Source organism: Entelurus aequoreus, linkage group LG08 (assembly GCF_033978785.1).
Source record: "Entelurus aequoreus isolate RoL-2023_Sb linkage group LG08, RoL_Eaeq_v1.1, whole genome shotgun sequence".
NCBI classification, from domain to species: Eukaryota; Metazoa; Chordata; class Actinopteri; order Syngnathiformes; family Syngnathidae; genus Entelurus; species Entelurus aequoreus.
Window position 1 is genome coordinate 64,316,708 of NC_084738.1, and position 15,677 is coordinate 64,332,384.

The 15,677-nt window shown below is 30.9% G+C and overlaps 1 protein-coding gene across 1 annotated transcript in view; it reads left to right on the plus strand.

The window, feature by feature from the left end:
• Nucleotides 1-10,995, plus strand: part of gnaz (guanine nucleotide binding protein (G protein), alpha z polypeptide) — an 80,025-nt gene extending 69,030 nt beyond the window's left edge. Inside the window, exon 3 of the mRNA XM_062057026.1 lies at nucleotides 9,553-10,995. Within this exon, the coding sequence (XP_061913010.1) occupies nucleotides 9,553-9,897 (345 nt within the window). The 3' untranslated portion in view covers nucleotides 9,898-10,995. The remainder of the gene's footprint in view (nucleotides 1-9,552) is intronic.
• Nucleotides 10,996-15,677: the final 4,682 nt, after the last annotated feature.

Consider the following 15,677-nt stretch of genomic DNA (forward strand, 5'->3'; position numbering starts at 1 on the left):
AAACAATGAGACAAGTTATGGCGTCATCACGATGTTTCTTTAATTGACCAAAGTATGATTTTGAGCAAATATCTTTTATCTGCAGATTATTTATTTAGACTTTGCCCAGTAAATATCTTACATTTGTAGACTATTATTTATTATGATTTTGTCAATTAAATTTTATATTTTCTGATTATTTATTATGATTTTGTCAAGTAAATGTTATATTTGTCATTTATTTATTATGATTTTATCAAGTAAATATATTTACATATTATTTATTATGATTTTGTCAAGTAAATATCGTATATTTTCAGATTATTTATTATGATTTTGTCAAGTAAATTTCTTATATTTGCAGATTTATTATGATGTTGTCAAGTAAGTATCTTATATTTGTAGACTATTATGATTTTGTCAAGTAAATCTTATATTTGTAGACTATTATGATTTTGTCAAGTAAATATCTTAGTATTTGAAGATTATTTATTATGATTTTGTCAAATAAATATCTTAAATTTGAAGATTTAGTTTAATTTTGTCAAGTAAATAATTTATATTTGCATATTATTTATTATGATTTTGTCTTGTAAATAATTTATATTTGCAGATTATTTATTATAATTGTCAAATAAATATCTTATATTTGCAGATTTATTATGATTTTGTCAAGTAAATATCTTATATTTGCAGATTATTTATTATGATTTTGTCAAGTAAATATCTTATATTTGCAGAATATTTATTATGATTGTCAAATAAATATCTTATATTTGCAGATTTATTATGATTTTGTCAAGTAAATATCTTATATTTGCAGAATATTTATTATGATTTTGTCAAGTAAATATCTTATATTTGCAGAGCATTAGGATTTTGTCAGGTAAATATCTTATATTTGCAGATTATTATAATTTTGTCAAGTTAATATTTTATATTTGCAGATTTATTATGATTTTGTCAAGTAAATATATTATATTTGCAGATTATTTATCATGATTTTTCAAGTAAATACCTTATATTTGCAGACTATTATGATTTTGTCAAGTAAATGTCTCATATTTGCAGATTATTTAGTTTAATTTTGTCAAATAAATGATTTGTATTTATTATCATTTATTTATTATGATTTTGTAAAGTAAATATCTTATATTTGCAGAATATTTATTATGATTTTGTCAAGTAAATATCTTATATTTGCAGAGCATTATGATTTTGTCAAATTAATATCTTATATTTGCAGATTTATTATGATTTTGTCAAGTAAACATATTAAATTTGCAGATTATTTATCATGATTTTTTCAAGTAAATACCTTATATTTGCAGATTATTAATCATGATTTTGTCAAGTAAATGTCTTATAGTTGCAGATTTTTTTTATGATTGTCAAATATCTCATATTTGCAGATTATTTAGTTTAATTTTGTCAAATAAATGATTTATATTTGCAGATTCATTATGATTTTGTCAAGTAAATAATTTATATTTGCAGATTTATTATGATTTTGTCAAGTACGTATTCTATATTTGCAGAGCATTATGATTTTGTCAGGTAAATATCTTATATTTGCAGATTATTTATTATAATTTTGTCAAGTTAATATCTTATAGTTGCATATTATTGATTATGAATTGGTCTAGTAAATATCTTATCTTTGCAGATTATTTAGTACGATTTTGTCAAGTAAATATCTTATATTTGTAGATTCTTTATTATAGTTTTGTCAAGTAAATATCTTATATTAGCAGATTGTTTAGTGTGATTCTGTCAAGTAAATATATTATATTTGCAGAATATGTATTGTGATTTTGTCAAGTAAATATCTCATATTTGCAGATTTAGTATGATTTTGTCAAGTTAATATCTTATTATTCGCATATTATTTATGAATTGGTCAAGTAAATATTCTATATTTGCCGATTATTTTGTATGATTTTGTCAAGTTAATATCTTATATTTGCAGATTTATTATGATTTTGTCAAGTAAACATTTTATATTTGCAGATTATTTATTATGATGTTGTCAAGTAAATATCTTATATTTGCAGATTTATTATGATTTTGTCAAGTAAACATCTTATATTTGCAGATTATTTATTATGATGTTGTCAAGTAAATATCTTATATTTGCAGATTTATTATGATTTTGTCAAGTAAACATCTTATATTTGCAGATTATTTATTATGATTTTGTCAAGTAAATATATTATATTTGCAGATGTATTATGATTTTGTCAAGTAAACATCTTATATTTGCAGATTATTTATTATGATGTTGTCAAGTAAATATATTATATTTGCAGAGCATCATGATTTTGTCAGCTAAATATCTTATTTGCACATTATTATAATTTTGTCAAGTTAATATTTGCAGATTATTTAGTATGATTTCGTCAAGTTAATATCTTTTATTTGCAGATTATTTAGTATGATTTTGTAAGAAACGCACCCAAGTTCTCTGGGTGCCGCTGCCACTACGCAAATTAAGGAGTCACGGGTGGGACCTGATATTCAGCTGGGAACGACTAAAACAATAAATAACCACAAGAGATATATAACTATTAGCCACAAGACGACCAGGCTTATATTTAATATGCCACACATTAATCCCGTATAACAAACATCTCCCCCCTCCCATCCATATAACCCGCCAATACAAATCAAACACCTGCACAACACACTCAATCCCACAGCCCAAAGTGCAGTTCACCTCCACAAAGTTAATACAGCACATATATTTCCCCAAAGTTACGTACGTGACATGCACATAGCGGCATGCACGTACGGGCAAGCGATCAAATGTTTGGAAGCCGCAGCTGCGTACTCACGGTACCGCGTATCCAACTCAAAGTCCTCCTGGTAAGAGTCTCTGTTTGTCCCAGTTCTCCACAGGCCAATGGTAAATCCACAAAAACGGTCAAAAATGAGGATTCCTTCCATGAAGTGGCTCCGTAGCAAAATGCTTTGGCTGACAGGTGCCCCAGGTGGAGTGTGACGTCAATTTCTGCTTTTGCCCGGTCTGATAGCACGGGATGCCTTTTATATCCCCACATTCTATTAAATTAAATGTTTAATATTAGCATGATTATTGAATACGCCTCTAACAGTTCATAATATTAGATAAATGGATGACATAATACGTATATATACTTCTTTTCCCAGCTGAGCACAAGTACATTGTGACTGCCAATATTTATTATATTTATACACATATATCGATGGACCCCTATGGCCATTACTATTATTTATTATGATTTTGTCAAGTAAATATCTTATATTTACAGATTGCTTAGTATGATTTTGTGGAGTAAATATCTTATATTTGCCGATTATTTTGTATGATTTTTTCAGGTAAATATTATATTTGCAGATTATTTAGTATGATTTCGTCAGGTAAATATCTTATATTTGCAGATTTTTTTGTATGATTTTTTTCAAGTAAATATCTCATATTTGCAGATTATTTATTATGATTTTTTCAAGTAAATATCTTATATTTTCAGATTATTGAGTTTAATTTTGTCAAGTAAATTATATTTGCAAATTATTTATTATGATTTTGTCAAGTAAATAATTTATATTTGCAGATTATTTAGTATGATTTTGTCAAGTAAATATCTCATATTTGCAGATTTTTGATTGTGATTTTGTCAAGTAAATATTTTATATATGCAGATTATTTAGTTTAATTTTGTCAAGTAAATTATATTTGCAAATTATTTATTATGATTTTGTCAAGTAAATAATTTATATTTGCAGATTATTTAATGTGATTTTGTCAGGTAAATATTTTATATTGGCAGATTATTTATTATAATTTTGTCAAGTAAATATTTTATATTTGTAGATTATTTATTATGGTTTTGTCAAGTAAATATCTAATATTACCAGCTTATTTATTATGATTATATAAGTAGATATCTTATATTTGTGGACTATTATTAATTATGATTTTGTTACGTAAATATTTTATATTTGCAGATTTATTATGATTTTGTCAAGTAAATATCTTATATTTGCAGATTGTTTATGATTTTGTCAAGTAAATATCTTATATTTGCAGATTATTATAATTTTGTCAAGTAAATATTTTATATTTGCAGAATATGTATTATAATGTTGTCAAGTAAATATCTTATATTTGCAGAGCATTATGATTTTGTCAGGTAAATATCTTATATTTGCAGATTATTATAATTTTGTCAAGTTAATATCTTATATTTGCATATTATTCATTATGAATTGGTCAAGTAAATATCTTATATTTGCAGATTATTTAGTTTAATTTTGGCAAGTAAATGTTTTATATTTGCAAATTATTTATTTTGATTTTGTCAAGTAAATATTTTATATTTGCAGATTATTATGGTTTTGTCAAGTAAATATCTAATATTTCCAGATTATTATTTATGATTATATAAGTAAATATCTTATATTTGTGGACTATTATTTATGATTTTGTCAAATACATTTTTTATATTTGCAGATTTTTAATATATGATTTCATCAAGTAAATATCTTAAATTTGAAGACTTATTTATTATGATTTTGTTGAGTAAATATATTATATTTTTATACTTATTTATTATGATTTTGTCAAGTAAATATCTTAAATTTGAAGACCAGTGTTAGTACTTGGCAGGAATGAGGACTCAGTTGCAGACGGGAAACGATTGACATTAAAATTTACGCTGATCTAATAACAAAAACAACAATCTATGATAAGCTTCACAAAAGGAAAATCGCTCATGAAGAGGGAGAGACAAAACGCTATAAACAAAACATCTACAAATTAAAGCGCTCCAAGAGGAGGGGAAAAGGAAGGCAGAGCACCATGAAATGAGCTCAAACAAAAACTGATCAAAAACTTTAGCAAATCAAAATCACTCTTCGTCAGAGAAATCAAAGAAAAATCAAGGCAACACTTAGCGACTTTGACAAGACTGTGGCAGCCGGCTGGCGCTACACAACAAGACAAAATACTCTGGCAAGAAGACAGGGGAAGATGAGGACTATATGCACATGAGGGAGGGTGACACAGGTGGGCACAATCAGGCAATCAGGAGAGACATCAGACCAGTGACACAGGAAGAAAGACAAGTGGCCTGAAACGAGAGGAGGATTATATTTTCAACATAAAGCAGGAAGTTTGCCAGACAACCCCAAAACAGGACTTCCCCCACCGCGGTGTGACAACTATTATTGATTATGATTTTGTCGAGTAAATATATTATTTTTGTAGACTATTTTTTATTATGATTTTGTCAAGTAAATATCTTATATTTGTAGACTATTATTTATTATGATTTCGTCAAGTAAATACTTGACAATGCAGATCATTTATTATGATTTTGTCAAGTAAATATTTTATATTTGCAGATTATTTATTATGATTTTGTGAAGTACATTTCTTAAATTTGAAGACTATTATTTATTATGATTTTATCGAGTAAATATATTATATTTATAGACTATTATTTATTAGGATTTTGTCAAGTAAATAACATTAATTTGAAGACTATTATTTATGAGGATTTTGTCGAGTAAATCTATTTTATTTGTAGACTATTATTTACTATGATTTTGTCGAGTAAATATGTTATATTTGTAGACTATTATTTATTATGATTTTGTCAAGTAAATATCTTATATTTGTAGACTATTATTTATTATGATTTTGTCAAGAACATTTCTTAAATTTGAAGACTATTATGTATTATAATTTTGTTGAGTAAATATCTTATATTTGTAGACTATTCTTTTTTATGATTTTGTCAAGTAAATATTTTATATTTGTAGACTATTATTTATTATGATTTTTTTGAGTAAATATATTATACTTGTAGACTATTATTTATTATGATTTTGTCAAGTAAATATTTTATATTTGTAGACTATTATTTATTATGATTTTGTCAAGTAAATATCTTATATTCGTAGACTATTATTTATTATGATTTTATCAAGTAAATACTTTATATTTGCAGATTATTTATTATGATTTCGTCATGTAAATTTTTTAAATATGAAGACTATTATCTGTTATGATTTTATCGAGTAAATATATTATATTTGTAGACTATTTTTTATTAGGATTTTGTCAAGTAAATAACATAAATTTGAAGACTTTTATTTATTAGGATTTTGTCGAGTAAATATATTATATTTGTAGACTATTATTTACTATGATTTTGTCGAGTAAATATGTTATATTTGTAGATTATTATTTATTATGATTTTGTCAAGTAAATATCTTATATTTGTAGACTATTATTTATTATGATTATGTCAAGAACATTTCTTAAATTTGAAGACTATTATGTATTATGATTTTGTTGAGTAAATATCTTATATTTGTAGACTATTCTTTTTTATGATTTTGTCAAGTAAATATTTTATATTTGTAGACTATTATTTATTATGATTTTTTTGAGTAAATATATTATACTTGTAGACTATTATTTATTATGATTTTGTCAAGTAAATATTTTATATTTGTAGACTATTATTTATTATGATTTTGTCAAGTAAATATCTTATATTCGTAGACTATTATTTATTATGATTTTGTCAAGTAAATACTTGACAATGCAGATCATTTATTATGATTTTATCAAGTAAATACTTTATATTTGCAGATTATTTATTATGATTTCGTCATGTACATTTTTTAAATTTGAAGACTATTATCTACTATGATTTTATCGAGTAAATATATTATATTCGTAGACTATTTTTTATTAGGATTTTGTCAAGTAAATAACATAAATTTGAAGACTATTATTTATTATGATTTTGTCGAGTAAATATATTATTTTTGTAGACTATTATTTATTATGATTTTGTCGAGTAGATATATTATATTTGTAGACTATTATTTATTATGATTTTGTCAAGTAAATATTTTATATTTGTAGACTATTATTTATTATGATTTTGTCAAGTAAATATCTTATATTCGTAGACTATTATTTATTATGATTTTATCAAGTAAATACTTTATATTTGCAGAATATTTATTATGATTTCGTCATGTAAATTTTTTAAATATGAAGACTATTATCTATTATGATTTTATCGAGTAAATATATTATATTTGTAGACTATTTTTTATTAGGATTTTGTCAAGTAAATAACATAAATTTGAAGACTATTATTTATTAGGATTTTGTCGAGTAAATATATTATATTTGTAGACTATTATTTATTATGATTTTGTCGAGTAGATATATTATATTTGTAGACTAATATTTATTATGATTTTGTCAAGTAAATATCTTACATTTGTAGATTATTATTTATTATGATTTTGTCAAGTACATATCTTACATTTGTAGATTATTATTTATTATGATTTTGTCAAGAACATTTCTTAAATTAGAAGACTATTGTTTATTATGATTTTGTTGAGTAAATATATTATATTTGTAGACTATTATTTATTAGGATTTTGTCAAGTAAATATCATAATAATATATATATATATATAATAATATATATATATATAATATCATCTCCCGAAGGACAGTGCGGCGAAGACACAACAAACTCCCTTCTTGTCTCTCATGGACACACACCTGTTGTTGTTGACTTTGGACTTATCGGCTGCACAAGAATCAAGGCCCCGGAACAGAGACACACTGTAGGCTTACATACAAACAACATGCATCCACAAAAATATACGCCACACATACACCCCCCCCCCCCCAACCCCCCAAACCAAACACCCTCGACGCAAATCCCATAGGGGTTAAGCGAAGGATGGTCAGCGCCGAGAGCTGCGGCCTACCACCATTACTCCGCCCCTTCCCTCTGTTGCTAGATATCTCGAGATGTATGTTGTAATATGTATATGTGCTTTGCTATGGAGGTTTTTTCCCACTCCAGACTGGGCCCCCTTAGGACCCCAGTCTAGATTGTATTTTTTTACTCATCCTTCCCCAGCGTTGTACCTTTTTCCCCATCTTTTACGGGGCGCCTTGTGGCGACCCATCAGCGTTCCTGTTCTGTAACCCTGTAGACCAGGGGTGTCAAACTCATTTTAGATCGGGGGCCGCATGGAGTAAAATCTACTCCCAGGTGGGCCGGACTGGTAAAATCACGGCACGATAACTTAAAAATAAAGACAACTTCAGATTATTTTTTTTGTTTAAAAATAGAACAAGCACATTCTGAAAATGAACAAATCATAATGTTGATGGTTTTTTTTACACATACATGTTGCAGTTAATAGTATTCTATCTTTATTTGTCGTTACTTATACTTTCTGAATAAATGATGTGATAATGTTCATCAGTCAACTCATAGGTGTAATTTTCAATCTATTAAGATAAAAAAAATATCAAAATCAAATTACAGGATGTTATTTATGTAGTTTGATCATTTTTCTCAACTGGTGCACTAAGATCATGTGTTTTTTTTGTTTTTTTTTACATATGTAGCATCATCTAAAATGATACAAAGAATTGCTATTGCGACATCTAGTGGACACATTTAGAAGAGCAGTTTCTTTCATTCCAAAATTTCGCAAACTCATCCCGCGGGCCGGATAAAACCTGTTCGTGGGCCTGTTCCGGCCCGCGGGCCGTATGTTTGACACCCCTGCTGTAGACTGTTTGTTTGTCTAATCTTGAACGGGTTTGTGCTGAAAACAAAGTTTCGTTGTACTTGTGCAATGACAATAAAAGACCTATCCTATCCTATAAATTTGTAGACTAGTATTTTTTTTTTGTCGAGTAAATATATTATATTTGTAGACTATTATTTATTATGATTTTGTCAAGTAAATATCTTATATTTGTAGACTATTATTTTTTACGATTTTGTCAAGTAAATATATTACATTTGTAGACTATTATTTATTATGATTTTTTTGAGTAAATATATTATACTTGTAGACTATTATTTATCATGATTTTGTCAAGTAAATATTTCATATTTTTGTAGACTATTATTTATTATGATTTTGTCAAGTAAATATCTTATATTCGTAGACTATTATTTATTATGATTTTGTCCAGTAAATATTTTATATTTGCAGATTATTTTTAATATATGATTTTGTCAAGTAAATATCTTAAATTTGCAGACTATTATTTATCATGATTTTGTCAAGTAAATATATTATATTTGTAGACTATTATTTATAATGATTTTGTCAAGTAAATATCTTATATTTGTAGACTATTTTTTATCATGATTTTGTCATTTAAATCTCTTAAATTTGAAGACTATTATTTATTATGATTTTGTCAAATAGATATCTTATATTTGCTGATTGTTTACTATGATTTTGAGTAAATGTTGAATATTTGCAATTTGTTATTTGGTAAACATTGATCCAAAGTTGACCGAGCTAGAGTCTTATTTCTGTGATCTTCTATTGACGTCAGTCCTGCCAAGCGACGTTGGACTAAGGTTTTCCATCCCTCGGGCTTCTGTCCGTCCATCTTCCACCGCCTATCCCTGTCACGGTGGCCGTGGATCTGGATCTGGATCCTGTCCCAGCTGCACCGGCTTGGTCTTGTTGCGCTAAAAAGTGTTCTTGTCCTCTGGTCTTCCTTTCAGAGCCGCATGGCGGAGAGTCTGCGCCTGTTCGACTCCATCTGCAACAACAACTGGTTCACCAACACGTCGCTCATCCTCTTCCTCAACAAGAAGGACCTGCTGGCGGAGAAGATCAAGCGCATCCCGCTGACGCTGTGCTTCCCCGACTACAAGGGCCAGAACACCTACGAGGAGGCGGCCGTCTACGTCCAGCGGCAGTTCGAGGACCTGAACCGCAACAAGGAGACCAAGGAGATCTACTCGCACTTCACCTGTGCCACCGACACCAGCAACATCCAGTTTGTGTTCGACGCCGTCACGGACGTGATCATCCAGAACAATCTCAAGTACATCGGCCTGTGCTAGGACCCGGTCGGTCCATGGGGGGGTCAGGGAACGCACGTTTCTGTTCACGCGCGAGATGTCCCATCAAGTGGAGCACTTAACGGCGGCCATGTTGGACACACCTTCCTCCACCTGCCGGCCGCACCTGAGACCAGCGAGCACCCGCCAGGTGACTTTGGTTTTTGACTGAAGACTTTTAATGCTGCTTTACAAAAACTACATGGACACTTTTTCTTTTGGGGACTTTTTTTTTTTTTTTTGCCACTTTGGTCCACACCTGCTCAAAATTGTGCACTTCACGCTCGTATTCTCATGTCATGTGACCACAGCTGCGCCGTCAAGAACATAAACGCGACGCAAACATTGGAGAGGTAAAAATATCCCACCAGCAGACAGAATTCCAGTGACCTCTAAGTGTCCTCTAAAGCAGGGGGTGTCCAAACTACGGCGCCTTTGACATTGTGAGGACTCTGGGCGAGACAAAACCGCAGCATTTACTTATATGACCCAATGCAAACAACCTTCTCTAGTCATGGTGCAAAAACAACAACAACAAATCGAACCAACACAACACCATTTGTGGATATTATCAAAAACAACCATGTACCTTAAAAATTTTCCGAGTTACACCCATTGCAAAGCATGATGGGAAAAATGCAAAATTTGGACACCCCTGCTCTGAAGGAACTCAAGTCCTTAACCGTGTCAAGTGACTAAGAGACCAAGTGGGGACCCTTACTTACATATCTAGTATAAAGTTGTGTACTCTCCTAAAAGTACCGTGTTGTTGTGCAATACTAAAATGTTCACATACTACAGTAGAGAGCAGCTAATCGCCAGCTGTTAGCCAGGAACCCTAATTGCTAGTTATCTATAGATAAAATATAATTATTTTAACTACATTTGCGGAAAAGTTGCACAGGGAGTATGAAAAAATAAATATATATTTTCTAAAATTCTTATCAACCAAAGATTTCCTGACCTCCCTGCAATACCTCTGCGGATCCCTAGGGGTCACGGACCCTCAGTTTAGAAGCTTTTGCTGAAATCCAAGTTAGTAAATACAACAGAATATAAAAATTAATAAAATAATGTATTCTTGGAATGCTGAGTCACGTAAAATGCACTGTATATATATATATATATATATATATATATATATATATATATATATATATATATATATATATATATATATATATATATATATATATATATATATATATATATATAGAGACATATATATAATTTAAGATATAAATGATATTAATTTAGCTGATAATAGAGATTTTAATTTTATGTCATAATCCACGTCGATGACACATCCTAGCTGAGTGCAATGTAGCGTCCTTGCTAGCGGCTAACCTGCCTCAACAGTGCAAAGCTGCATATATTTTTTTTAATGATCCTCGCCCGCACGGTGGCAAATAAAGTAAGTTGCTCACAAGTATTATTATCAATGGAGGATGCTCTTGATCGTAAACAAAGGTAGGCGTAACGATGTGAATATTGAGGGTAATGATACCAAGTACGATACCAGTTTATGATCAATACTACAGTAAATGGATTAATATTTTCACTATCACATCTTTTTTTGTCATTCCTGTTATTTTTTACAAACTCAGGAAATAAGTTTAGGTGCAAAACCAAATTATTTCAAACATCTTTTGTTTATGTTTTCCTTTTTTTTGTGCTATTGACTTCATTTAGCTCCAAATATTGTAAAGTAATAAGGAAATTATTTCAACGTTGAATTGGACTTCAGTCTGGTTGGAATTGTGATCAATAATGCCATCATGTATTGACGTTGTTCGGTTTCAGTATTGGTATGATCCATAATGATACTGGAACTACCTGTGTGCCTGATCCAGACCCATACTTGTAGTATCGCCCAAAGCGTTAAAAGAGCATTATTGGACCAAAAATAAAAAATAAAAATCGTTCTGGAGCCGCAAAAAATTAAAAGCCTTAAATAAGTGTTATAATGAAGGCAACACATGATCTATATTAACTATATTGGCCTACTATCAAAGGCTGATGCAAATCTTCATTGACAGAAATTTTGTATTTTAATATTTATTCTACACATTTTTATAACATTGGAAATCATTAGTAGAACTTCTCACAGGATGAGATAACTTCTGGAAATTACTGGCTTAGAATGGCCAATGGTATATCAAAGTTTAAGGAAGCGGCAGGCTGTCTTCTAATGGATTTATTACAAGCTTTGCAAGCTGGGTAACGTTTGCTGTGGTCTGGAACAATATGGCACACAAACAGCTATCAGAAATGCAGCCAATACTACATAGAGATAATGTGTCATGAGACATGCAAATATAAATTAAATACACAGAGGACATAAGTAAAGTAAGTTAAATGAGCTCAAATATACCTACAAACGAGGCGTAATGATGCAATATGTACATACAGCTAGCCTAAATAGCATGTTAGCATTGATTAGCTTTCAGTTATGCATTGACCAAATATGCCTGATAAGCACTCCAGCAAATCAATACAAATCAACAAAGCTCACCTTTGTGCATTCACGCACAGCATAAAATATTTGGTGGACAAAATGAGACAAAGAAGGAGTGGCATAAAACACGTCTTTCTGTGGCAGCGTCGGAGAAAGTTATACATGTAAACAAACTACGATGAGTTCAAGGATCGCTGAAATTAGTAGGACAAAACGGTGTTTGCCAAATACTCTCATCAGTGAGGATTTCTAAGAATTAGGAATGTTTGTGTCATGTTTGTTCTCCTACAGAAAATATATTAAAACAAAAAACATATTTTTTTTCTTCATCTTTTTCCATTTTCACACATCACTGAAAGAGGTCCAGGGAGCCACTAGGATGGCGCTAAAGAGCTCTAGAGCCGTGGGTTGCTGACCCCCGAACCAGTAGAACACGCTTAAACAAGAAGTAATGAACTAGTAGAACAAGCTTAAACAGGAAGTATTGAAATAGTAGAACATGGTCAAACAGGAAGTAATGAAATAGTAGAACACTTTCAAACAGGAAGTAATGAACTAGTATAAGAAGCTCAAACAGGAAGTAATGAAATAGTAGAACAAGCTCAAACAGGAAGTAATGATCTAGTAGAACACGCTCAATCAGGAAGTAATGAAATAGTAGAACACGTTCAAACAGGAAGTAATGAACTAGTAGAACATGTTCAAACAGGAAGTAATGAACTAATACAATACGCTCAAACAGAAAGTAATGAACTAGTAGAACACATTCAAACAGGAAGTAGAGATCTAGTAGAACACGCTCAAACAGGAAGTAATGAACTAGGAGAACACACTCAAACAGGAAGTAATGAACAAGTAGAACATGTTCAAACAGGAAGTAATGAACATGCTCAAACAGGAAGTAATGAACTAGTACAACAATATCCAACAGGGAGTGAAGATCTTGTAGAACACGCACAAACAGGAAGTAATGAACTAGTAGAATACGCTCAAACAGGAAGTAATGATCAAGTAAAACACGCTCAAACGGGAAGTAATGAAATAGTAGAACAAGTTCAAATAAGAAGTAATGAACAAGTAGAACATGTTCAAACAGGAAGTAGAGATTTAGTAGAACACGCTCAAACAGGAAGTAATGAACTAGTAGAACACGCTCAAACAAGAAGTAATGAACTAGTAGAACAAGCTGACACAGGAAGTAATGATCTAGTAGAACACTCTCAAACAGGAATTAATGAACTCGCAGAACACTCTCCAACAGGAAGTAATGAACTAGTACAACACGCTCAAACAGGAAGTAATTATCATTTATAACACGCTCAAACAGAAAAGTAATGAACTAGTAGAACACACTCAAACGGGAAGTAATGAACTAGTAGAACACGTTCAAACAGGAAGTAATGAACAAGTAGAACCCGCTCACACAGGAAGTAATGATCTAGTAGAACACGCTCAAACAGGAAGTATTCAAATAGTAGAACACTCTCAAACAGGAAGTAATGATCTAGTAGAACACGCTCAAACAGGAAGTATTCAAATAGTAGAACACTCTCAAACAGGAAGTGATGATTAAAAAATTAAGATTAAAGTACCAATGATTGTCACACACACACTAGATGTGGTGAAATTTGTCCTCTGCATTTGTCCCATCCCCTTGGGGAGCGGTGGGCAGCAGCGGCGCCGCGCCCGGGAATCATTTTGGTGATTTAAGCCCCAACTCCAACCCTTTGTTGCTGAGTGCCAAGCAGGGAGGTTATGGGTCCCATTTTTATAGTCTTTGGTATGACTCGGCTGGGATTTGAACTCCAACCTACCGATCTCAGGGCGGACACTCTAACCACTAGACCACTGAGATATGATCTAGTAGAACACTCTCAAACAGGAAGTAATGATCTAGTAGAACACTCTCAAACAGGAAGTGATGATCTAGTAGAACACGCTCAAACAGAAAAGTAATGATCTAGTAGAACAATGTAATGTGTGTATGGTATATTACTGTAATACTCATGGTGTATTACAGTAATGTGTTTATGGTATATTACTGTAATATTCATGGTGTATTACAGTAATGTGTTTATGGTATATTACTGTAATATTCATGGTGTATTACAGTAATGTGATTATGGTATATTATTACAGTATTATATGCTCACAGACGAAAGAGATGATGCAGTATTATCTGCTCACAGATGCTACCTGCTGGTAGTTTGAGGACACTGCAACAGTCCCGCTCCTTACTGCTTCAGTCACTCGCAGGATTCTCACAGGACTGAGGCAAAAAGTGTATATTTTGTCCCCAACCATATCTTGAAAAGTATCTTTTCTTTTCAAATATATCTCGTTGATATTTTGTTTTTTTACTGCGCAGCTTCTGCTTGCATGGCCCGAATACTAGCGTGAAGTACGAGATAATGTTTGATGTTTGATGTCTGAAGGATGTTTCTGACACGTGTGCTGACGAGCGCGCTGAGGAATGTGCTGACACAGCGTGCGACCAAATATTATTGGCACGGAAGAGCAACGTGTTTCAACTTTCCTACGCATCAGTTCCTTTTTTGTCTTCACATAATTCCTCTAACTTTTTTCTTCATATTTTATTTTGTCTTCAAAAAACTCCTCTAACTTTCTTCTTAATGTTATTTTATCTCCACATAATTCCTCTAACTTTCTTCTTAACATTTTATTTTGTCTCCACATAACTCGTCTACCTTTCTTCTTCACATTTTATTTTGTCCGCACATAACTTACTCGTTTCCTGTCTGTGTGTGCGTTCAAGCAAAATAAAAAGCAAAACAAGCTGGCAGGTGACGAGTGTTACGCTGAAAAGTGTCCCCCCCCCACCCCCCAGCAAGGAGGAAAACGGTGCCAACATAACTCTGTAAATAATAACAGCATTATTTTTCTGTTGGTTGTCATGGAAACAATACGTTAGCACATGCATGGTTTTTGTTACTTCTCTATTTTCCTTGAAAAATAATGATCTTTCTCTTTTTCTTAGCTTGGAATTATTAATATATTCCCCAAAAGTATATCTTGGAGTCCAACACTGTACGATTCATGTACCTTGTCCAGAGTTTATTCATGTACACAGAAATATGATGATGATGATGATGATGATAATTCCTGATGATGTCCATGATTATTCATGATGTTGATGATAAGTATTCATGATGATGATTAATATTCATGATGATGACGATGATTATTCATAATGATGACAATTATTCATGACTGGTATTCATGATGATGACGATCATTATTATTCATGATGGCTATGCATGATGATTATTATTATTATTCATGATGATGATGACGATGGTTGTTA